The sequence below is a fragment of the Scomber scombrus genome, chromosome 12 (assembly GCF_963691925.1).
Source record: "Scomber scombrus chromosome 12, fScoSco1.1, whole genome shotgun sequence".
Taxonomy (NCBI): Eukaryota; Metazoa; Chordata; class Actinopteri; order Scombriformes; family Scombridae; genus Scomber; species Scomber scombrus.
Genome location: NC_084981.1, coordinates 1,477,764 through 1,502,325, shown reverse-complemented (window position 1 = coordinate 1,502,325; position 24,562 = coordinate 1,477,764). Strand labels below are relative to the sequence as shown.

Sequence of the window (24,562 nt, the reverse complement as noted above, 5' to 3'; positions counted from 1 at the left end):
AGAGATCATTTCTTATAAAGCAACATTTATCTCTCATTTGAAAATGTATTCATTAGTTCATGTAGATTAAAACAAATATATAAAGTAAATAAGTACGTTTTATGAAAAAGTTAAAAGTCTGGGATGGGCTTAATTGGTACTGTGACCATTTAAGTCCATGTCATGATTTATTTACAAAATATTAAAAATATTGATTTCAAAGAATTAAAAACAGAAATATATGTATTCAGTAACATGTTGAATATTAAAAAATGAGGAAAAAAACCCTTTAGAGTAAAATCTTAAAGGACATTTATTTCTTAATTTAATTAAATAATGTTTTACATGGAACTAGTTACTCCCCAACACTGTTTATATAGTAAGACGGTTTATAGCTTGCCTAATGATACAGTCAGTCTGTGTTTTGGTGAAAGGACTCTAGGGGGCAGCAGAGTATTTACACAGGTTACCATCAATATGAGGTAGTGAATGAGTGATGCAGTGAGAGGGTTTACTTCTCTTTTTTTGGGGTTATGCACATAAACCTTTGCTAGTTTTACCTCACTCTGTCTTTTCATGGTGTATATTCTCAAAATCACAGAATATGTAGTTAAACTGAATCCTTTAGAGGAGTTTCAGTTTCAATGCTGTGATCACTGAGAATAGTATGTCTAATAATATAACAATTAAGAGGATGAATTCATACTGAATCTACATTCAGTTCAGTACACTCATTGCAGTTTTCATCATTAAAGCCACAAAGTGTACGATTAGGGAATGTGTAACTTTGCTGCCCCCTAGTGTCAGTATCAAAGAAACTTTCAACTACACATATAGACGTCCCACGATGGAAAGTAAAATGCTGGGATCAGTATGTGTCTCAACCACGAGGCTGTCCGGATGCCTGCATGTTTAATAACCATCTAAATCCACAAGAGCAGCTCATGATAATTTGTCTTAATGTAACGTAGCTGCTCGCTGTACATACTAGAAGTTTTAGTTTCACTCTTCGTGATGTATATGCATTGTAAAAAGTCTCAAATATAAAAGGTATTCTTTATACCACTGTCTACATAAAAGAAGAGTTGTTAAGACTCACCAAAGACCAGAGCCAGACCATGAGATGTTCCCACAGCTATCACACCAGACACTGTCTGAACATACAAAATATACAGCTGAGAATAATCACAGGAAGTCAGTAAGCATCAAAGAAAAGCAAAACACGGACAAATGTAAAATAAGTTTAATTTATAAGATAAGATAAGATATTCCTTTATTAGTCCCACGATGGGGACATTTGCATTACTACAGCAGCAAAGTGGATAGTAAAATAGAAGAGCATCAAATAAAAAGAATAAAGAATTTTAAATAGTGTAAATACTGTGTCTGCTTAGATGTGTAGAACATGCTGTAAACAGATTTTTAATATTGTAAACTACTTCCTGTGAGTCTAAAGCCAATTTAGATCAATTATGAAATTGTCCAAATGTATTATGAGGATGTATAAAGCAGCCAGCCATCAATAGTCATGAAAAGAGTCATAGAATATATTCAGAGGTTGTGCTTTAAAGCGATATCATGTCCATTCAGATGGATTCATAGTTAAATAAACTAATACTCACTATAGCAGTTGGCAGTCCAGCATCCACTTTGTCCTGAGGAAAAGATGCACGTGTTTTAAATAAATAAATATACATTGTTGAAGGTACAGTAGTGCTAAAATAAAGATCTTTGCAACAACGAATCATCTAAATAAAACCAGCTGTTTGGTCAAGCGACAGTTTTGAAACTCAAGCCCACTGAAGTTAGCATTGGGTTGTGTGTGTGTGTGTGTGCGTGCGTGTGTGTGTGTGTGTGTGTGTGTGTGTGTGTGTGTGTGTGTGTCTTACAGCAGCAGAGACGATCTGTGCAGAGATGCCCTTCAGCAGTCTGTGTCGAAGAACAGATCCATGAACTGTCGCATTCAGATCCACTGTCCTCTTCTTCCTTCACACGTTTACACACAGACACACAAATAAAGAGGACATTTCCCATTTTATTACCTTTATTACCTCATGCAAAGAAAAGAGTGTGTGTGTGTGTGTGTGTGTGTGTGTGTGTGTGTGTGTGTGTGTGTGTGTGTGTGTGTGTGTGTGTGTGTGTGTGTGTGTGTGTGTGTGTGTGTGTGTGTGTGTCTGTGTGTGTGTGTGTCTGTGTGTGTGTGTGTTCATACCTTTTGAGGTGTGCTGGGTCTCCACTGTCAGAGCTGGCAAGAGAGGAGGTGTCACAGGAGTGAGCATCAATATTGTCAGTGTTCAGCACACAGGTATCCTCCAACACGAAGCGCTCATCCTCATCCTCCAGCTGCAGACACAAAGAACAACAAAACAAACACACCTCAGGTAAAGAAGGGGTTCACATCTAATTCTTTTTGTTTTTCATAGACCTCAATGAAGTGGCACTTTAGGCATGTGTGAATCTCGCCCGGATGAAGAACACAGGGGCACTCTCCCAGAGTCACACCTGGGGTCGGGTGTGTTGCCAAATGGGCGGCAGGCAGGGGCGGTGCCTGGACACGCTGATCCCAGGCATCATAAGCTAGTTCTAGGGATGTGGAACTTCCCTGGTGGGGAAGGAGGGGCTAGTGCAAGAAGTGGAGTGGTACCAACTAGAAAAAAGGCCAGAGAAAGATGGACTGCTCTCTCTGGATTTTGTGTTAAATTGCTGCTTTTCAAAATGTTGCTCTCTTCTCAACAGCATTCAGTGATGCTGCTTGAGCCTGCTCACTCAGAATTATTAACAATATTATAGGAATGATGTTCCATCAGTGTGACCAATCACATCATGAGTGACAGATAATTATTTATTGGTCCTGTGTGTCTAAAGCTTAATAATGATATTTTACATTTAAGATGAGACCAATACAGATGTGTGTTGTTATAACAGTCACAGTGTTATAACAATCAGTGTTATAACAGTCACATGCAGAGGTTTGATTCTAAACTGAGGGTGAATTCACATATATTTGAATATTGAATTGAATTGACTTTATTGTCCACCTTAGTGTCAATTTGTCTTCGGCTTCCTCCAATAAATAAAAAAAAAACAAAACAATACACACCATTTCATGAAGACATTAAAAACATACACTAACACTCCACAACATAACAACACATACAACAACTGTCAATTGTGCAAAGGAGCAGAAAAACAGCAGCAACCATTGGAGAAAGTTAAAACCTGTTAAAAGGTGTCTTTAAAAATTAAAAAATTAAAAAATACTTAAATGTTTAATATTTGAATGTGTAGCCAAACACTGCTGTTCAAAGAAATGACAGCTGTGGATAAAAGTGGTCATTTTAGAAAGTACTTCAACACATGCTTTGATACAGAGTGAATGAATGAGGAAATGAAACCATGTGTCTGGCTCTGTAAGAGGGAGGAGACCCAGAGGAACTATGGGTTGTTGAAGAAAACCTGCAGACACAAACCATAGTAACTGACCCTGTGAACCCAACATTTGCATTGAGTTTAAATTGCCTCTATCGCAAGAAACTGAAAACCCAGAGTTTCCCTCAGCTCAAGATTTATTAAAGATTCATTTTCACTAATCCCACTTTCTGAAACACAGGCCTGGTGTCAGTGGTCTTTGAGGGTGTGTGCCCAGAACTCTTTAGCATTACATAGACTGTAGTGTTGAAAGTCATGATAAATAAACGGTACACTCTAACACACAGTATGTATCTGTAACAGGTAGCTGTAGCTCTGAGGAGAGCCTTATTACACATGTGCTAAGAACATGACTAATAGCTACATCTGGTTTAGGTAAGCTGAACGGAAAACTTCTGAGTATTATTGTCAATGTTTGCTAATTGGCATACTTTGATCAAACTGACCCTTCATCATGTCAGCATTCATTACTATCAGCTGCAGCTGTGTCCAGCTGTTCTAGTTGTGTCTCTGTTGCCCACTACAGTATTAACTATCAGTGTTTTCAGTATGAAGAGTGTCCATAATGGAAAAATGACAAGATGAGGATTTTTACTTGAAGCTGCACTAATCAATATGTTTATGGGTCAATGATGTGACACTACTATTTTTGTTTCCATATTGTTAAGTCAAATTTAAAAGGGTTAAAATATGTTTTCTTAACAATTTTTACATAATTTGTCACACAATTATTTTAAAAAATCAGTTATTTTAAGGATATGTCTGCTCAATATTGATAAAATGCATTTAAATCTAAATGAAATTTTTTTTCTTTTCAATTGAGGTTTTAAAAGAAAGTATTTATTAGTATAAGTCCACTTAAATACACTGTAGGTGGATACAATATTTAATATTTATCATTCTTTTGTGGTTACACCATTTGACATTTTCAGGAGCATTCTTACTTTTGGTAAAAAATGGTGCAAATGTCATTTCAAATGATATAAAACCAATAAAAATACTAAATGTACATTTGAACAAACCTGATGCTGCTTTAAAACTATTTTTAACATATTTTTTAATTGCTCATCTTACCAACACTAATGTGTCACTGAGCCATATATGAACAATAGAACAACTAACTTATGTGAAAGGATCAGCTCATATCAATGAACACACTGAGAGTGATCATCAACTATACTATAGAGTTCTCCTCAGCTCTGCACAGCTTTTTAGACTCTTTCCACAAAGCAGCCATTATCTGTACACTACCTGCTCAGCACCACACAGAGGACAGACAGGTAGAGACTGGCTAATGAAGACAGTGACACAGACAGTGGCTCTGACACTGCCCTCACTCTATAACACAAAGCAGATTAAAATTACAACAAACTGACAATGACTATTAAGAAGTATTCATTGACTGTTGACAGTGAGTGATACAATATAGCAGTCGTATGGTAATATGTACTTGACCTCATTGAGGATGCTCTCCAGTGTGGGAGGTGTGTCCACTTGGGGAATGTCAAACTCCTTATCATCGATCTGAGAACAGAAGAAGAAAAACACACAGGGTTAACACAGCTGTATCTTCAGCATCTATCAAACTGGAAGCCTGTCCTCCAGGTTTCAACCCTAAATGAACACCAGTAGCCACTCATCAGCACTATATTGATCCATCCAATTCACACCAACTCACTTCCAATACCACTGGAGGAGCTCTGAGGTTAAGATTAATCCAACTCTCTTCTGTTTACACCTACAGAAGCTTTTGTGTAAACCCAGCTCATGCCCCACCTTTTTTACTTTTTTAAATGAGCACTCACAGTATTAACACTTCAATACTTTTTCAATACTACGTGTTTAAAATGATACTATATCTGTAAATTGTACATTCAAAAGTAGGACCTGACTGATATCACCCATGATGATATTATGGAGCAAAAATATTCCAATATTAATACATCAGCTGATAATCTCAAATGTACAGAATATACACATAAACACATTTTTTGGAATAATCTCTCAAATGTGGATCAAACAGTGACAATTGTAAGTAATGGAGTTATGATATTTTACAGTTTTACAAAAAAACGTGTGTAAAAAATAAAATATGGTAAATAACCATTAATAAAACAAAACAACATAAAAAATGTATGTAGAAATTAAACTTCAATTAAGAAAAAGGATCAAATATACATAAAATGCCACCTAACAACATAGATTAGAAAACAATAGATCGGGGACCTATATATGTAATATAGGTATACTAAACCTACTAACAGATCTATGTCTAAGCACAGAGCCTTGGGTCTCTCATATACACTCAGCCGACAACTCATTTTCATTTTCCTGCAGATTTTGGTTTGGTTGAGAAGAATGTAAACTGTTTCACTGATGATATAACTTACTGCACATCATTTATGTAAATAGTGACATATTTTACATTGATTTATGTTAGTGTGTGTGAAAATGCATGTTGGCACACATTTGATACTTAATAGTTATTGTAACTATTAGAAACATGTATTGAGTCTATCCTGTATCCTTTTATCAGAGAGAATAAAATAAGAGCTGACGGACATATTTCCATAATACGCTTACACTCACTAGCTTCTTCATTAGGTAGACCTGTGCAATCTAATGCAATCCAATACAACAGCTATGTTATGAATTCTACATTTATGAATACATTTTCAGTTTTTGTTAACATTGTCAGGAAGATGATCATTCTACTTTATGTTTATCATTGAGGTAATATTGGGTGATGATCGTGTGCTAGGGTGCATTATATTGAATGATGCTCCTAATATTTTGTCCACCCCATTAACATACATGGGGGGAGGGGGGGGGGCAAAATATTAGAAACTATATTCAATATAATTCACCTCAGTACATCATCACCACCACTTAGTACCACCTCAGTAATAAACATAAAGTTAATGAAGTGGCCAGTGAGTTTATATGCATTTGGAGGGTGTCTGCTTCCTTTATTGTACTGGTTCCTGATCACTGTCAGTAGTATATGAGTTACCCATGATTAAAGTTAGCCAACATTTCCTGCCTTCATATTCAGAGAACACCGACACTGCTTCATCACGTGATAATCAGCCAGCAGCAGCGTCATACACACTGCTCTGTTTATGACACAATAGCAAAGTTAATGTTGTTACGCTTTTCACTCGCTACAACTGAGTAAACCTATAGATAGATAGATAGATAGATAGATAGATAGATAGATAGATAGATAGATAGATAGATAGATAGATAGATAGATAGTAACGTTACACACATTTCCAGATATAATTTACTATGTTTCCTTCATGTGTAACAGACATCATTTAAACCGTCATTAGCTAGAGTTGGGTTCGTGTTAACAGATGTTCACACAGAGTAAAAGTATCACAACATGAAGGAAGAATTAGTAGCAGTAGCTGTACTGCATCACATCAGCTGTAGTGACAGCAGACAGCTGAGGTAACACAATACACAGTCTCACCGGGTCCACCTCCATCAGGTTGAGCTGTGAGGAAGCAGACATCAAGCTGCGAGCGTCCGGAGACTCCGACATATCTGTGTTTACATGAGCAGGAGAGGAGAGAGAATATCATGTATCCTAAACGCCTCTGTGCGGATTCTTGCTGTCTTCTTCTTCTCCTCCCCACAGTTCCACTTCTTCTTCATCTGTGAGTATTACGACGGTTGGCATCCACGATGTCACATTACTGCCCCCTACAGGAACCCGTAGTGGGTGGGCGGAACCTGTAGTGGGTGGGCGGAACTAGTAGTGGGCGGAACCTGTAACTGTCTTGCAGGCTGCAGACGGATACAATTGCTGTGGCTCCGTTCATCCAGTCCAGTCATCGTCAAAACATGAATTTATAAGAATCACTTCCATAATAAGCACTCAGCATGCAGCAGGCTAAACAAAATAGTTTAGTTTAGATTGCACAAGTTAAAATGTACACAAAAAATGACAGACAATATAGAGTGCAGGGAGAGGCTGAAAACCCAAATGGTCTTATTTAAAGCCTCCACCTAAATTTGTTTTCAAAATTACACAATATTACAGAAAAGAATATGACTATATAGATCAAACCAAATCATTAGCTAGTTAAAAGGTAACAAAACAGCAGTTAATGTTCCTTCAAATATCTTTTATAACTTTTTAAAAATGAAGAATAGGTGGGTAGGGGTGTCAGGTGGGAATAGCTATTCCATAACTTGGTACCCCTAAGTTTTAACAAAAATTGACATCTGTATATTAATCATCTTTACAACATAAAATGATAAAAAAAAAAAAGAAAAAATGAAAAAGCAGCTTGTATTGGTTTATAAATTGAAGTGATGGTGCATTTGTGTCTGAACGTATCATCTCATGGTGTTGGAGGAAAGGATGGGGGTGCAGCATACAGAGGGTGTTCAGAGTTCTGATGGCGTGGGGGGGGGGGGGGGGGGGGAGTCTTGTAGATTGAGTCTCGTAGATCTTGCACGGATGCTCTGGAGCCTCCCTCCAGATGGCAAGAGTGCAAAGATGCTAGTGATGGGAGGGGTCAGACATTATGTTGGTGGCCTTTCTGACACACTGATCTCTATAGATGTCCACTATGGAGGGAAGAGAGACTCCTATGATCTCACTGTTTTTCTGCAGGGACTTACAGTCAGCAGCTGTACTGTACTCTATCAGACAGTGATGCAGTGTGTTAAGATGCTCTCAATGTTGACGGTTGATGGAATTCAATTTCCTCCCTTCAACACTGTCATTGACATTCTATACTTTTAACCATGTCCCATTTACTGTAAGTGTGTCATCATTTATCGTCTTTCATGTAGGCCTGTGTTGCTTCTCTCTGATTCCTGGACATGTGCCAGAGTGTTTCAACACAGCACAACATCAGCATGTATGTGGTGTTTATGGTTTGTTACCTATGTTAATAACAAACAATTAGCCCCACGCATCCAATTTAAGATCAAGTGGGATTTATCGTTTAGCACACCTGGGTAACAGCAGATTAGGGTGGTAAAGAACAGTTGGTGCATCTGGAGTAAACTCCTCTTTATTCTTTTCTCTAAACAGAAATTGAATAGAAATTATGAAAGAAATTAAAGAGAATATTGCAGCATGAGGCCCAATGCCTGTTTTTTCTCTCATACCAGCTATGAACTGTTTGAAATTTTGCAAATTAGCATTCAGGCTTCCCATATTGCACTGAAGAATTAAAACGATTAGTAATATTATCCCACACTTACTTTTTCCCCATTTTAAACGAATCATATCTAAGTAGTGTACTGCAGCTATCACAATAACCTGAATCCTGTCAGTTTCAGATTTGATCTCAGATGTTCCATTTTCACTCCTGCTATGAAAGTCAATTTCCTCTCCTCTATCCATCCTCTCATCTTGTTATTCTTTGTTACATCCTCCCTCCTTATTCTCCTTGTTTCTGTTTCTTCAGCATGTGAGTCTTTTTCAAACTTCACAGTTGCAGTAAACAGATGTGGTTACATCCACAGTTACAGCATTTTGGTTTCACTCCAGCTCCACACCTAGAACACCTTCTCTTTCCTTTTGCAGACTTCCGCCACACGCCCAACTCCTGACAATGCTTTGAGGTTGAAGAGCAGCTGGCAGGTTTATAGTGTTGCACTACTGCCATCCTCTGGAGTTAGTTAACTCCTACACGTGTCCGCTCTGTCACATTTCTCTCATCAGTCTGACTGAACATCTGCCCCATCCGCATCCACCACACTCCAGCACGCTCTCTAATCATGCCATAATCTAGTCATTATTGCCTTCTCTTTTCTGTTTCCTCCCCTAGTTCTCACAATACCAACTTTTCAATTGAATGGAAATGTGTTCCCCTAATCTCCTGATCCCAATGTTGCCACTCTTTATTGATCTTCTTCCATACAATGCCCTTTCCTTCTCATTATGAATATTTAACACACGTGTCTAAGCTCTCCTTTCTATACAAACCTAAATAAATGTTATGTCAGTTCCTTGTTTTGCCTCTGATATAATATATATTATTTTGTTCAATTTGGTTATAAATTTTAGATGATAGATGATTACAAATAAATATACAATATGCAAATATTAACAAACACATATGTAGTAAAAGGCTTTTCCCACAGATGTAATGACACAGAAACATGTATCACTGAGCTTGTTTCTCTTAGTGTGACATTACTGAACATGCAGCTATTGTTACACATTGACTCCTCTCCCCACATAGATGGGACAGTGGATAAACTCAGTATTTTATATTGCTAAAGTAGCTAAAGTATATCATCTAGGGGAGTTTTTCCTTGTTGCTGTCGCTAAGTGTTGCTCATGAGGGGAACCTTGGTTGAACCTGCTCTATGTGGAAAGTGCCTTAAGATCTTGCTGTGATTTGGTGCCATAAATAAAGATTGATTAAAGATTGATTGACCTGGTCCGTGGTGAACTATGGCAGGGAGGTAGCACTATGGTTTATGGCAGGGAGTTGTTAGATATAAAGATTAGTAGGATTAGTAGGATTATAGAATCATTAATGGTTCTCTGTGTTAGGCTCCAGCTGCAGGTATTCAGCAACATTGTATCACCACTTTCAACAACAATATCTCAAAAGTTGAACTACACACACACACACACACACACACACACACACACACACACACACACACACACACACACACACACACACACACACACACGTGCAGAACACTCAGGTCCTACATTCCAAAGTCTTCTGTATTTTATTAGGCTGGATCACCAACTGCAATGAAGACCCGTATTTAATGTATTATTATTATCATTATTTATTTAGTAGGTCTATATTTATAATAAATGACCTAGATGGTGAGATTAGTCTTAACACATGCAAGGAATACAAAGAGTGGCAGTGCCCAAACCTCTTGTTCAAAAGAGACATATTGATGTTTGTGATGCAGAAAAAGAATCCTGACATTATGGTTTATGGTGATTGGAGCATGGTTCTTTCATGTGTTTTATTAATGATAAAATGATGAATAATAACAGCAATGAAATTGGGGTAAACTGTTACGGAAATTATGATTTTAGACAAAGAAATGTACATTTTCTTATCAAAACTTTAATAATACTGAAAACACAAGTGTGTTCCATTATCCTAGCCTATGTGACATATTCCATTTAATTTTCATATTTTATTCTTTAAATATAAATTCCAATGCAATGTTGGGTTGACAAACTTCTATTATCCTAACAGAGTATAATGACTGAAGGTGTATTTTATCATTGTTGGGTCTGTTAGTTCAAAAATCAAACAGAGGATGAATAAAGGAGTGGGGGAAGGAAATGAGACAAGGACGTGAGTGCACAGTGTTGGGTTGCGGCCTGATGTATTCCTTCGACTCTGTTCACCTCCATTCACACAGTAAATAAAAGCATGGAGGCTCTGACTCTCGGGAGCTAACACCGAGCAGCGGGGGGTAAAGACACTGCCGCATGCGCTCTTCCTTTCACCAAAATACCCAGGCAGGAAGCAGGACAGCGGGGGAACGCTTTTCCATTTGGATTTAACACATTTGACGTAGAAGTGAGGTTTGAAGTTGGCGACAGGAGCGGGGCAGCCCGCCGTGCTGAGCATGAAGCGGACGGCTGGAGTGGCCAGGCACAATGGCCTCGTCTCTCCGCTGGGAAACAACAACTCCGGGGCTTCGAGCATCGTCTCACCACCACAGCAGAGAGCCTCTAATGTCTCCGCTTGTGCAGACAGTGGTGCCGGCGGTGGGATGGACGGCCTGCTGGATTTCTCCAAAGGCCCCACCGTCAAAACCGAACTGGTTTGCAAATGGACTGACCGAACTTCCTCGAGACAGAGGCTTGGGCGGACGGCGACGTCCGTCTGCGATCAAACTTTCAGCTCCATGCACGAGCTGGTGGACCACGTCACCACTGAGCATGTAACGGTGGGGCTCGAGACCCTCAGTCACGTCTGCATGTGGGACGAGTGTATGCGCGGTGGGAAGGCATTTAAAGCCAAATACAAACTCATCAACCACATCCGCGTGCACACCGGGGAGAAACCTTTTTCGTGCGCATTTCCCAACTGCGGCAAGATGTTTGCACGCTCCGAGAACCTCAAGATCCACACGCGCACGCACACTGGTAGGGTGTCATGATTGTGTGACTACACACACAGCTTCCACACACTCATTGTAATCATTGTAATCCGTGTCATCCTGCACGGCAGCAGCCTCCTGACACTCACTGAGAAGAAAGAGGTTAATAGAGATTGTTCTCAGTGTGATAGGAATCCCCTCCATGTTTACGAGGGCTCCGTTCACTACTCATTCACATCCGCCCTTCATTGCTCCCTTGTTTCCTAGAGGAATCACGGGTCTTAACTGCAAGCTCTGGAGTCATGCAAGGTGACAGGAAGCAGCACAAAACAGCTGGATTATGACAGAGAGGAGAGGATGAGTACAGAATCAGATTTATTAGATTTTACACAACAGAGAGAAATAAACAGAACTATAATTATTCTAATTCCATGTATTGTTTAAAAATACAGTTGTTAGGAATTACGTTTTTTTCCTCAGTTCCCCAACATCAGACAGTCACACACTGTTAGAAAGTGTGTGAACTCAGTTGCCAGTTGTTTGTTTTAAAGTGACACCTCATTTCTATCAGAGGTGGCTGCTTTCCCTCCATGAAGGCTCTATCAGCTGTAACTAATGGCTTGATAAACGGTTGTTAAAGCGTTAACTAATGTTTAACAGATCAGTTATAAGCCTTTAATAGGAGCAGTGTTTGGACTGACAGGTTGTGAACAATCCTGTTAGAGGTGTTGGGAGTATTTTAAGGACATTTCATGCTTTTATTGGATAATATGAAAGGAGGGAGAAAGGATGAATAGACTCATACTGCGGACACAGTGATGACATGCTCAGCTTAAACTACACCAGGAAATACATTATAATTCACTTATTAACAACCTAACATTTACAATTTACTGCTAAAATAAAGACATTAATGACACAGAAGAGTGTTAGGAAGTAAAATCATGTACCTTTATGTAAATGTAGAGGGTTGAATATTAAAAAAACTAACAGTATAATGTAGTACATTTAATCAGGACCCCCAGGCTATAACCTGCAAAATGAACATTAAGCTGAATTACCTCCATTCACCAAAAACTGAACATTAGAACTGGGTTACTGTTTGTTATACAGTATAATAAAGTGTAAACTGAGGGTATGTTAATGTGAACCTGTGGGGTCATGCACTTATATCTAAGGTATAACACTAGGTTTGTTATGTTATAACTAGTCATTTCATTGGAGCACCCTGGTAGCACATATCTGCAAAGTCGCTGGTTCGATTCCAGCTAGCGACCTGAGCTGGTTGTCATGCCAACTCTGTTTCCAGTCTGTTATTACTGTTAACTAAGATCCAACAAATCATCATCATGAGAGAAAGAACGAATTAATGTACATCATTTATTATGGCTTTTTTTAGGCAAGGCAAAGCTTTATTTATACAGTGCATTTCATACATTAAAACTAAAATATCAGGGGATGATTAAACATTACAATTGGAAACATTAAAACATACTAATATTCATAATTAATAAAGAAAACAAAGTACAGTAAAATATAGTAAGAAAACTAGAAGGTAGACTAAAATAGAGCATTAAATATGAGAGTAGAGCTTTAATAATGATTTGCTTTAAAAGGACAAAATGAAAACATCAGATATGAAACATAAACCCAAGTTTGCCAGTGTTAGTTATTAACTGTCAGCTCTTAATACAACAGTTTATTCAAATAATACAGATGAGCTCATCAGCTCACCACACAGTTGTTGGTGAATTATCACTTCATTTCAGTATATATTTTTCCAGACAGGAAGTGTAAAAAAAAAAAAAAAAAAAAGTGTCTCCCAGGTTACCTCAGTATTCCAGTATTGATCCATGTGCACATAGACTCCCACTGACCAGCTCAACTTGATATTTGGAGCACATTTCTGTCTCAGTTTGGTTATAAAGCAGTTCAATCCTCTTCTATTACACTAGGACATCTCTGCAGAACACTGCCATATTCCTGCTCATTATACTGCATAGTGATGATCATATGAACATATATTTGTAAATCCTATTTTCACACACTGGCCTCTAGTTGTAGCAGATGGAGAAAAACTAATCAGCTATTTTGATAAACAGGAGAAAGAAAGAAAAATAATTAAATTGTCTGTTCCAGCTTTTTTTTTTTAGTTCAGTTTTATTGAAACTGAATTATTCAATTTATAATCTCATTTCTTCAGTAATCATTTCATCCTGTGTTTCCTCTGCTGACAATTTACAAGAAAGATGTCAAAATACAATCATAATAATTATTACTATTATATAATAATTACACCACATCCAAAAATCAATTGGCACCAGAAACAGGAGTTGATCCATTTTTTAATGTATTATTCAGCTTCACTCAGCTTCATTATTGTTATTCCAACATGTCATGCCATCATTCATTATGTATGTTTGAACAGCAATATGTGACAAATCCCTTTCCCTTACTACTTTTATTTGTTTTATGTATAAATTGTAGAATTTAGTTTTTTTTTAAAGAGGAAAGGAAAAAAAATCACATTCCACATGTACAGAAACAAGAAAAACCTCAAATAACTAACTTAGCTTACAGCTCACCTGTCACCAGGTAAACCATTCCATTTATCATCATCATCATCATCATCATCATCATCATCATCATCAACCTGTATTTATTTTCTCAGGGATATATTGAGAGGTGATCCTCATTTTCAGTGATACGGAGATTATTAAGTCAATTCCTAATTAAAGTAATTACATTCAAAAACATTTTTAAAATGTCCAGATGTTAATTCATATTTAAAGTGTGTTGAATATTGTTCAATGAGTATGGAGCACACAATGTAAAAGCAGTCTTTTACATGGGAACATGTAGTATAATCAAGTCCTTAGAGCAAGCTTGATAAGTGTCGACACTGATGTGTATAATAATAATAATAATAATAATAATAATAATAATTATAACAATAGCACCTTTAAAACCAGAGTTTACAAAGTGCTTTGACAGTCAAAGCAAAAGCAGTACAGTTAATATGATAGTGTAAAATAAAATGAAATAAAAGACAGTTGCAATAAACAACCAGACAAACGACATCACATAAAAGCTAGTCTGTAGAAGAGATTTAAAAGAGGTAAGTGATTCTGCTAGCTTTATTTCCTCAGGTAGTTTGTTCCAAAGCTGAGGGGTCCTAATGGTGAAAGCTGCACTTAGGTCTAAAAGAATGAAAACTGCGCTCTCTCTCCTGTCATTGGTTACCTTGAGGAGGGCTGTTTCTGTGCTATGTAATGCTCTAAAACCTGACTGAAATGTTTCAAAGATGTCGTTTTGAGACATAAAACTTGAAAGTTGAGTTGAAACCACTTTTTCTAAAACTTTGCTTAAAAAAGGAAGTTTAGAATTTGGTCTCAAATTATTAAAAACAGAGGGATCCAGGTTTGGTTTCTTTAAAAGTGGTTGCATCACAGCATGTTTAAAAATAGAAGGAAATCAACTAACTGTTAATAATCATTAAAATAATGGATCCAACTGTATCAATGACATCTTTGAGTAATTTAGAGGGAATGACATCAAGACTGTACATGGTGGGCTTCATGTGGGCCATGGTTTCAGTTAAAAACGGCAAAGATATGGGTTTAAAATGACTCAAATAACAGTGAATGTCTCTGCTGGCATGTAAAACACGCTGGGGGGTCATTTGTTTCCGTATGTCTAAGACTCTCACAGGTCTCTTGAGAGGTATTGATCAAATGACGGGGGGGGGGGGGGGGTTGATCACAGAGTCTAAAGTTTCAAATGAAACATTTTAAAACTACATTCATGTTCATAGTGATTAGTAATAAACAGAACTGCAGCTCTGTTCTGATTTATTATCATCAACAGTTTTATAAATAGAATAAAAGCTGGATGAAATGTGTGCTGCTCTAAATAGCAAACACTCTTCATACCAAAATATCAGAAATAGCTGCTTAATAACAACAAGTGAAGATTGAAACTGACAAATATTGGCCCTGTAAGTTGAGGGACTCAGCAATGAGGTGGAATACATTGGTCCCTTTAAGATTGATGCAATCTGTAGTGACTGAGCTCTACACTTCAGCTGCTACTGGCTGAGCATGGGTGTGATTGTTTAGACCAGTACCAAACAATGATCCAGTAATTCGCATATTCTGTTTATTTTCTTACCAAAGTCCATGTTACATATTGTCTGTCACTTTTCATTAAGTACAGCCCAACACATATACAGCATAGTCCTTCCATCAGCAACACCTGTGATTAATGGCATGAACTTAAATAACCTGAGCCCAGCTGGGTACCCTCTAGTGTTTGGGAGAAATATTACATTTAACCCAAATCAGACACATGGACCCGTACACACATCATTAACAGAACAGCACTGAGTCAATACTGACTCACAGCAATAAATAATGTAACAAATAAAAACAGAAAAATATGATCATCAAAAGTACAGCCTGTTGTAGATCTTCTAACAATTAGAATTTTTAACTCATTCCATCTGATGCTCTTTGTTCCGGTTTCTGTTGAGAAGGTGCGGTAGGCTAAAGCTGATGCTAACTTTAGGATGTCAGTGGCTGACAGTCTTTGTCTGAGTTCTGTGAGGAAAACAGACAAAAAAGAGAGAAGATATGTGACTAAATAATAAAACCTTTGTAACTATAACACAACAAAACAAACAAAGAATGCCTGAAATGAAGGAGTCTCTAGTCTCAACCAATTAGAGACAAATTAAAGGTTTTTGTAAGAGAATGCATATGTGTTGCACCCCAGCAAGCATGTCCATGTGGGCCCCACATAGGTTAAATGTGGGCAGTTTTCAATTTAGGGAGAAATTAACACATTTACATTAGGGCTAGGTATCAGTACTCAATACCTATAAGGCAGGCATGTCAAACTCATTCCATAAAGGGCCGTGTGGCTGCAGGCTTTGGTCCAACCAATTAAGTGCACACGATTCGACCCATCAACTGTCTGAAGACTGAGATCAGTTGATTAAATGAGTGGAGCCTGGCGTGCTCCTGCTTGGTTGGATTGATATGCCTACTTTAAGTTATCGACCGAAATAAATCGATACCAAGTAGTATGGAAACGTCTCCTGTCAAACGATACCTGCAATCGATCCTTTTTGTACCCAGAGCTAGAAAATATGATTATCTGTATGGACTTACAGCCAATGAACGCAAGCGTTCTTAGATTTAATGTGACGTGTGATTGGCCCATTGCCACAGCAGCTACAACCCATCTGTGGTGGTGAAGTCGTGGTAAATTTGAGTTAGTGTGCTTAGTTCAACAGCCAAGATGTCACCTAAACACTCTAAAGTGTGTCTACACTACACGCCTGTTACACCGGATAAAAGACAGTGTACTAAATGTGGAGTGAGTATCAAATGAAGTACTCAGTTGGTATCAGTATCACTTTAGGGTACTTGGATTGGTACTGGTATCATGGTATATACCCAGTCCTAATACACATACATCTTAATGGTTAAAATTGGTGTTACCCCTTTATTTGTACCAATAATCAGGGGTCTACTCTGGACTGTGATAATGGTGAATGTGATGTGTGTGTTGCAGGTGAGAAGCCATTCCAGTGTGAGTTTTGTGAGCGACGCTTCGCCAACAGCAGCGACCGCAAGAAGCACTCACAAGTCCACACAGCCTCCAAACCCTACGACTGCAAGGCCCTGGGCTGCACCAAGTCCTACACCCACCCCAGCTCCCTGCGCAAACACATGAAGGTCCACATCAAATCGTCACCTACCTCTGAACCCCATGACACGTATGACTCCATCGCCCACCACCATCAACAACCTCATCAGGCTCTCGAGCCGCTCGACCTTAAAATGAACCGCCACTCTCCGTCGCTCGCCCATAAAAACACTCATTTTCCTCTTCTGTCCAATCACGAATTGGATCTCAACTCAGCCACCGAAGTGGATCATAAACTGCTGCTGAGGAGTTCGTCTCCAATGACAATGCCTCTGGACCTTTCTTTGTCGGGCCTGAAGAGTCAGCTGGCACAGCAGCAGAGTAGCAGGATCCCGCGGAGGAGCCAGCGGTCCGTCAACCCAGCCTTACCTCAGTTGTCTAACATTAAGGAGTGGTATGTCTGTACCAGGACTACAGCGCCACACTTTCCTCTCCTTCACCCAGACCACATCAAATCAGAACCTAGTGATGACGAGGAGTATGTCACGTAGGATGGAGGGACTGGTGGATTTGGATGTGAAGAACAGACCTCATATATTGACAGACCCAGGTCAGGCAGGAGGATGCTCTGTGGAATCATGGTTGCTGTCATTTTCCAGAACCAGAAGTTGTACGTTTCTACATCCGTGGGCCCTTTTTAAGATGGAGAAAGCTGTGATCTGATCTGAGGCTTTTTTTTTTTTTATTATTACTCTGGTTCAAATACATAACTCAGCTTGAAAACTAGTCTCCACTTGTGGACCCAGAGCAATTGCTCAAATGGTGCCAGAGGGGACAACAGAGATTCATTCATCATGGGTGTGAAAAAAAAGCTTGACAACAACCTGCCAGTTATCTAATCAGTGTTAGCGAGCTAACCTGAGCTAACAGAGGGGATAACACTGTACAAATGGACTGAGAATGTTGGTGACTAGCTCTGCCTGCTGTTAAAGAGTATGATGAGGGTGTGTGTACATGATGACAGATTATTGACCGATATCTATTAGAGCTCTACCTAGAACGAAGCAACTTCAAGGGCTAAATTGACACTGATGAAAAGTGCTCTCCCTGTTACTTTGAGCTCATGGTAGCACCGTACACACGTTAACACAGCAGGTCCACAACAACTGCTAAGAACCCGTTAAGGCCTCAGTATGCTTTAAACAAAATAGTGTATACAAAAGTGTATTTGTGGTCAAAGTGTTTGTACCTGTTCTGTATGTCCACACTGGAAAGCAGGGTAAGAAAACCTGCTGTCATAGCCTCCTCCTGCCTGCATCTCTCACCATCAGCTCCGTCTTCGTTGTCTCTAAACAACAAACTGTACAAACGGGAATGACGGCACGCTTTCAGAAAATCTCCCCCCTCGAAGGCGTTCACGGCGTTCCCCTCGATGGCTCACGCGAGCAGTGACAGAAAAAAAAGAGAGCCTGAGCTCGACGATCCAACGAACACTTTGTTTGAAGCACACTGAGGCCTTTACTAGCAAACCATTAGTAGTGTTCAAAAGTGTTTTATGTCATCACAGCCAGCAGCGGCGCAGCAGCTTGAAGACAATGGGTCTGATCCTTCTTTGTACTGATTAACAAGTGTCTCCTTAACCTGTCAACCCTATATGGACCTTTCAGGGGGGGGGGGGGGGGTTTATTACCTGCCTCCATTTACCCTCCATTGACGATTTAGTCAAGACCCCAAGGTTTCCAAAATTACCATATATGTGATACACTTATTCCTTTAACATGAAAACGTGTATTAATAAATGCACAAGAAATCCTGTATGTTCCCTTTGATCTGTCCATAAAAAAAGTGTCGTCTTGGATTTAAATATATGACTCAGCATCAGTGAATGAAGAACACACACACAGGTTATATTGTGTAAGATTGAGGTACAGTTTGGAAAAATGTTAACTATATGTGTGAAGGTTCTACATTGCTCTACCCTAGTTCTACTACAAACACTTAACACATTATCCATCCACTTGTAGGTCTTTTCAAGCTGGGTTTGAACCTGGGATGTAAGCTAAGCTGAAGCAGGTTATTTAAACATACATGCCAATTTAAAGGAAATTCTAGTTTATTATAAAAAGTGAAAGTGAGCATACCTGACATGTTGCCAATAATTCCTCTTAGCACAGGAAAACTGCTCAACTACTGTAAGTACATTACAGTGGGTTAGGATAGGTAGGTAGGGTAACTCTAATCATCCCCCTAGGGGCACATTCAAAATTGATACAACAGTATTCTTTAACCCTCCTGTTGTCCTCCCGGGTCAAATTGACCCCAACTCTTTTGACTGTTCCTTCTTTCCTTCCTTCCTCCCCCTTTCTTTAATGTTTCCTTCATTCTTCCCCTCCTTCCCTCTTTCTTTGCTCCCTCCTCCTTCCATACTTTTTTCCTCACTTCCTTCCTTCCTTCCTTCCTTCCTTCCTTCCTTCCTCCCATCCTTCTTTCCTTCCTTCCTTCCTCCCTCCCTCCTTACTCCTTTCATTCCTCCCTCCCTCTTTCCTCCCTCCTTACTCCCTTCCTTCCTTCCTTCCTTCCTTCCTTCTTCCCTCCCTCCTTACTCCTTTCCTTCCTTCCTTACTTCCTTCTTACTCCTTTCCTTCCTTTTTTCCTTCCTTCCTCCCCCTTTCTTGAATTTTTTCCTTCATTCTTCCCCTCCTTCCCTCTTTCTTTGCTCCCTCCTCCTTCCATATTTTTTTCCTCACTTCCTTCCTTCCTTCCTTCTTCCCTCCCTCCTTACTCCTTTCCTTCCTCCCACCCTCCTTCCTCCCTCCTTACTCCTTTCCTTCCTTCCTTCCATCTTACTCCTTTCCTTCCTTCCATCCTTCTTTCCTTTCTTCCTCCCCCTTTCTTTAATTTTTCCTTCATTCTTCCCCTCCTTCCCTCTTTCTTTGCTCCCTCCTCCTTCCATACTTCCTTCCTTCCTTCCTCCTTTCCTTCCTTCCTTCCTTCCTTCCTTCCTTCCTCCTCCCTTCCTTCCTTACTTCCTTCCTCCCTTCCTCATGTCCTTCCTTGACCTGAGGACAACAGGAGGGTTAAAAGAGATTTAAAAAAAAAAAAAAAATACTATATACAATAAAAACGATCTCCAAATACTATATACAATAAACAATAAATATACAATACATTAGTGGGAGTGGGTACTGGGAGCTGTGGTGTTGTACAGTCTGATGGCTGATGGTATGAGCCCCCCAAGCTGAATGATGTTTATGACAGATCATACCAGTGTTTAACTTTTAGTTTTCTCCTTTTTAGTCACCGTGTTTCCAAGTTTTTAATTTGGTGAGTGCATTATTTTCACTGATGGATCTGTAAAAAAAAATTGCAAAGATAACACTAAAGTTGAATGAAACCGGAATTTAGGTTTAGGTAAACTTTACTGATCCCCTAAGGGGGGGAATTCAAAACTGACAAACAGTCGCCTTGTAATGGTGAAGCGATAAAAAAATGAAGTGAAATGAGTTACTATGTACAATAAACAATCTCTAAAATAATCTGTAATTATATAAATCTACAATATACATAGATATATTATACTATATACAAGTGTGTAATGTTCCTGGTATTAAACAGTAAGGACAGCCTCAGTCATCGGGAGGCTCTGTCAACCCACAGATTGTGGGTTTGAATCCACCAGCTGAGGCCTTTCTGTGAGGAGTTTACACGTTCTCTCTGTGTCTGTTTGTGTTATGTCCAAACACATGCAGGTCAGATTAACTGGAAGCTCTGACATGACAGGTATTTATTTACATGTGAATGATTTTCTGTCCATATTTCCCAGTACTGGACTGGTAACTTACACAGGTGCACCTTGCCTCTCAGTCACTGTGAGTTGGGCTAAGCTCCGGGTCTCCGTGACGTGGCATAGATGAAGTTGGTATAGATAATTCATGGATAACTATCCCTCACATGCAACCACACCAGCCCCTGTTAAATGACTCGATTCACTCTCAGGATTTGATCCATTGAAAGTCTAGAAGAGCCGCACGATTTAATCCTTTTATCCCCATTCAAGTTATCCAGAGGGCTAAACTGGAAGTAAATGGTCTTGGTCAGTGGAAGTCTTTACTGGAAATTCTCCATGGATACACTGGGCCCATAGAGCATGCTCAGTATGTTTTCATCCAGGTATGTCTTTACAGCAGGTAGTGGCTTTTTTGGCTTCACGTGACATGAATACATAATACATGTGTATTATAATACAAAAAAAAGATGATGTTACTGTTTCTGTATAGATACAGAAACAACACATTATTATGTGTATGTTGCAGGAATTTGCAGGAAATATGGAAGAAGGATCAAATTGCAGTCTTGTAAGCTTACATAAAACATCCACTTTACTATATGACTATGTTTCATTCTGATACACTATCACATCGGCTCTGTTTTAATCTCAAAAGTGCAACAACAATTGCATAGTGATAGTTCCTGAATGCGCCACATTTTGTTTCATATACAGTACTGTATGTGCAGCAGCTCAAAGTACAGAAGGGCTGAGTGAAGTGAGGGCGCGGTGATTAATAAATACACTCCGATATCACTGCTTTAATAGTTCTGGAACGAGTGAGCCAATCACAGTCAAGCATGACAACAATGACTCAACAAATGGAAAGTGTCACGTCTAGACAGTAACCTTAGATTTACCAAAGATCTCACGAGAGTGATGATTTTAACCCCTAACCCTAACTAGACCTTAACCACACTGTTGTTACATCATAAAACATCATTATGTTTGGAGAATGACACACAGAACACACAGTGAAAGAGCAACATGTACACCATCACCATCTAGCCACAACCTCTGGAAAGATGCTTCATCAGGATATCATACAGTATTCATGTCATAATGTGAACACTGTAGCACAAGTTTACAGCTAAAGGCAGATGGTGTGTTTTTTGTCTTTTTATTGAGAATTTATTTGATCTTTTTACATAGTATGCAATAAAATGACATGCAACAATGCCATGAAGACGCTAGTGTTGTACAATGATATGAAGTCAAGATTAAAAGGTTCATTCAGCACAACATCAAAGATGCAAAGCAGAACAACATTCCCAGCATGGCTCTGTTAAGAACACAGATTGAAACAGATATAAGAACTGAATATATCATTTAAATCATGTCTGGACATTGCATAGCTAAAGAGGTATGAGGAATGTGAACATGCACATTAGTAATATTGCACATTTGCATAACAGCTACATGATTATGGATGAGAGAGAGTGTGTTATTTTGTTTATCAGTCTAATAGCAGCTGGGTAGAAGCTTTTACTGAACCTGACAGTGCTGTTACACCATCCACAGAATAAGTATACAGTGCTGTGCACCCTGGGTTTTTATCATTTCTTAAAAGTCTTAGATGTGTATTTGTTTTTTGCATTAGTGTGTTTACTGTAGGATCTTTTTTCAGTAACTCTGAATCACCAGTTTTGAAGCATCTTCACCTTGTCAATATATGACATGTGACTTTTGCACAGCGCTGCACACGGCACATAAAACATGTTCTACAAGGTCACATTATTGTAACATGGTCTACAGAATCATGTTAGTGTCATCTTGTAGTATTGATTCGAATCAGTAATCAAGAAGCAGATTAGTATCTTATTACATGTTTACTAAATCCATATAATCTGTGAGCCATCCACACAGTGTGAAACAGGAGAGTCTTTGCACCTTCCAGATTTTAATAATAATTCTCTATTCAGAGAATAATAATAATAATAATAATAATAATATTAATATTAATATTAATATTAATATTAATATTAATATTATTAATAATAATAATAATAATAATGATAATAATAATAATAATAATAATAATAATAATAATAATAATAATAATAATAATAATAATAATAATAATAATGCATTTTATTTAAAGGCGCCTTTCAAAGCACTCATGGACACCTTACAAGGCTCATAAAACACGACAACAGTACATCAAACAGCCTAAATTCAGGAGTTCATGTATAGAACTGGATTTTATATGTTCAGGTCTGTGTTCAAGAAGGCATGTGACAGAACTCACAGGTAAATGAAGTTTAAGCATATCTGTTATAATCCTCACTACTCCAGACCAAAATGTGTTAACCGGAGGGCAGTCCCATGAGAGGTGTAGCAGGGATCCAAGCCCTCCACAGTTATGCCAGCATTGGTCTGACAGATCTCTATTCATTTTGGACACACAGGAAAGGGGTCATATAAGCTCTGCACAGCATCTTAATATCTATAATCTATCTTAATATACAATCATAGAAAAGAATCATCGTTGTGTCGGTAGAGCTGTTTCTATGGTTACATGAATCTGCTGCTATTTCAGCTTTAATTCTACTGTATCTCACAGAATAAATTGTCACATATTGTAACTGGTGGGACAGAAGTGTTTGCACCGTGATGCATTTAAAGAATGTAGCATGCCACTTAAATAGTTTGGAAGAAGGCATGTAAGAGGAAGGAATTGGTCATAACCAATCAGTCTAATGTTGCTATGAAACAAAGTAACCACACACACCTCTACACCACAATGATACAAAATAACACACCTCTAAATACATCATTCTAGCTGGTTATAACTTGTGTGTGTGTGTGTGTGTGTGTGTGTGTGTGTGTGTGTGTGTGTGTGTGTGTGTGTGTGTGTGTGTGTGTGTGTGTGTGTGTGTGTGTGTGTGTGTGTGTGTGTGTGTGACACATGTTGAGTCACTGACTTTTCCCAACTTACTTTTTAGCAAAACACTTTAGCGTCGTGTCAGTTACTTAACAATGTGAACATTTACAACGTGAGATCCCGTAAAACTCAAAATTGAAACAACGTTACATTGATGTGATCATATAAATGGCGTCACCATGTTGTTTTTACCGGGCTGTTTGTTTCTATCATCATTATACAACTCAGCTGTTAACAGAGCCTCTCTATCATCGTGTGGCAGCAGATCTGAGCTGCTGTTTATGCGTTCACATCGTGACGCTCAGCAACCTTCAGACAGCAACATGATTACCTTGAAACAGCACCTTTTCTATTTGTTAGGCCAGTGCTGTCATGCTTCACTGTGATTGGTGAACTGTCTCAGTGCTGGTGCGTATTCACAAAGGAAGGTAACGTTCTCTGTGAAGCTAAGCCAGTCAACAACGGGCCTCATGCAAGAAGCACTCGTATGAACAGATGTGATGCACATACAAGTGATTTAAGAACATTTATTTGGCTGCTGTACTTTACATGTTTTCTTAGGTATGAACAAAATGAAATGGCCCAGACCTCTCATATGTAAACATCATCTCTGTCTTTCTTCACAGGGGAGAATCACTTCTTTGACTTCAAATTAGAATGATCTAATTTGAATTAAATTATAGTATAAATATGACAAAAAATGAATATATAACCACAACAAACTT

At 38.6% G+C, this 24,562-nt stretch overlaps 2 protein-coding genes across 2 annotated transcripts in view; one reads left to right on the top strand and one right to left on the bottom strand.

Moving 5' to 3' along the window:
- Positions 1 to 7,028, bottom strand: part of vps8 (VPS8 subunit of CORVET complex) — a 46,587-nt gene extending 39,559 nt beyond the window's left edge. Inside the window, exons 1-6 of the mRNA XM_062430291.1 lie at positions 6,887 to 7,028; positions 4,864 to 4,932; positions 2,192 to 2,322; positions 1,869 to 1,965; positions 1,602 to 1,634; positions 1,079 to 1,133 (exon numbers count right to left, since the gene is read on the bottom strand). Of these exons, the coding sequence (XP_062286275.1) occupies positions 1,079 to 1,133; positions 1,602 to 1,634; positions 1,869 to 1,965; positions 2,192 to 2,322; positions 4,864 to 4,932; positions 6,887 to 6,958 (457 nt within the window). The 5' untranslated portion in view covers positions 6,959 to 7,028. The remainder of the gene's footprint in view (positions 1 to 1,078; positions 1,134 to 1,601; positions 1,635 to 1,868; positions 1,966 to 2,191; positions 2,323 to 4,863; positions 4,933 to 6,886) is intronic.
- Positions 7,029 to 10,733: 3,705 nt separating this feature from the next.
- Positions 10,734 to 18,944, top strand: zic2b (zic family member 2 (odd-paired homolog, Drosophila) b). Its single transcript, XM_062430558.1, has 2 exons — positions 10,734 to 11,521; positions 17,053 to 18,944. Exons 1-2 carry the CDS (start codon positions 10,999 to 11,001, stop codon positions 17,676 to 17,678), a joined length of 1,149 nt encoding a protein of 382 aa, XP_062286542.1. The 5' UTR covers positions 10,734 to 10,998; the 3' UTR covers positions 17,679 to 18,944.
- The last annotated feature ends 5,618 nt before the right edge of the window (positions 18,945 to 24,562 follow it).

Bases quoted from the DNA above. Each gene is read 5' to 3' on its own strand.
- zic2b (XM_062430558.1), top strand. From the start codon at position 10,999: ATGAAGCGGACGGCTGGAGTGGCCAGGCACAATGGCCTCGTCTCTCCG. The intron at 11,522-17,052 runs GTAGGGTGTCAT...TGTGTGTTGCAG, and splicing joins CCACACGCGCACGCACACTG to GTGAGAAGCCATTCCAGTGT.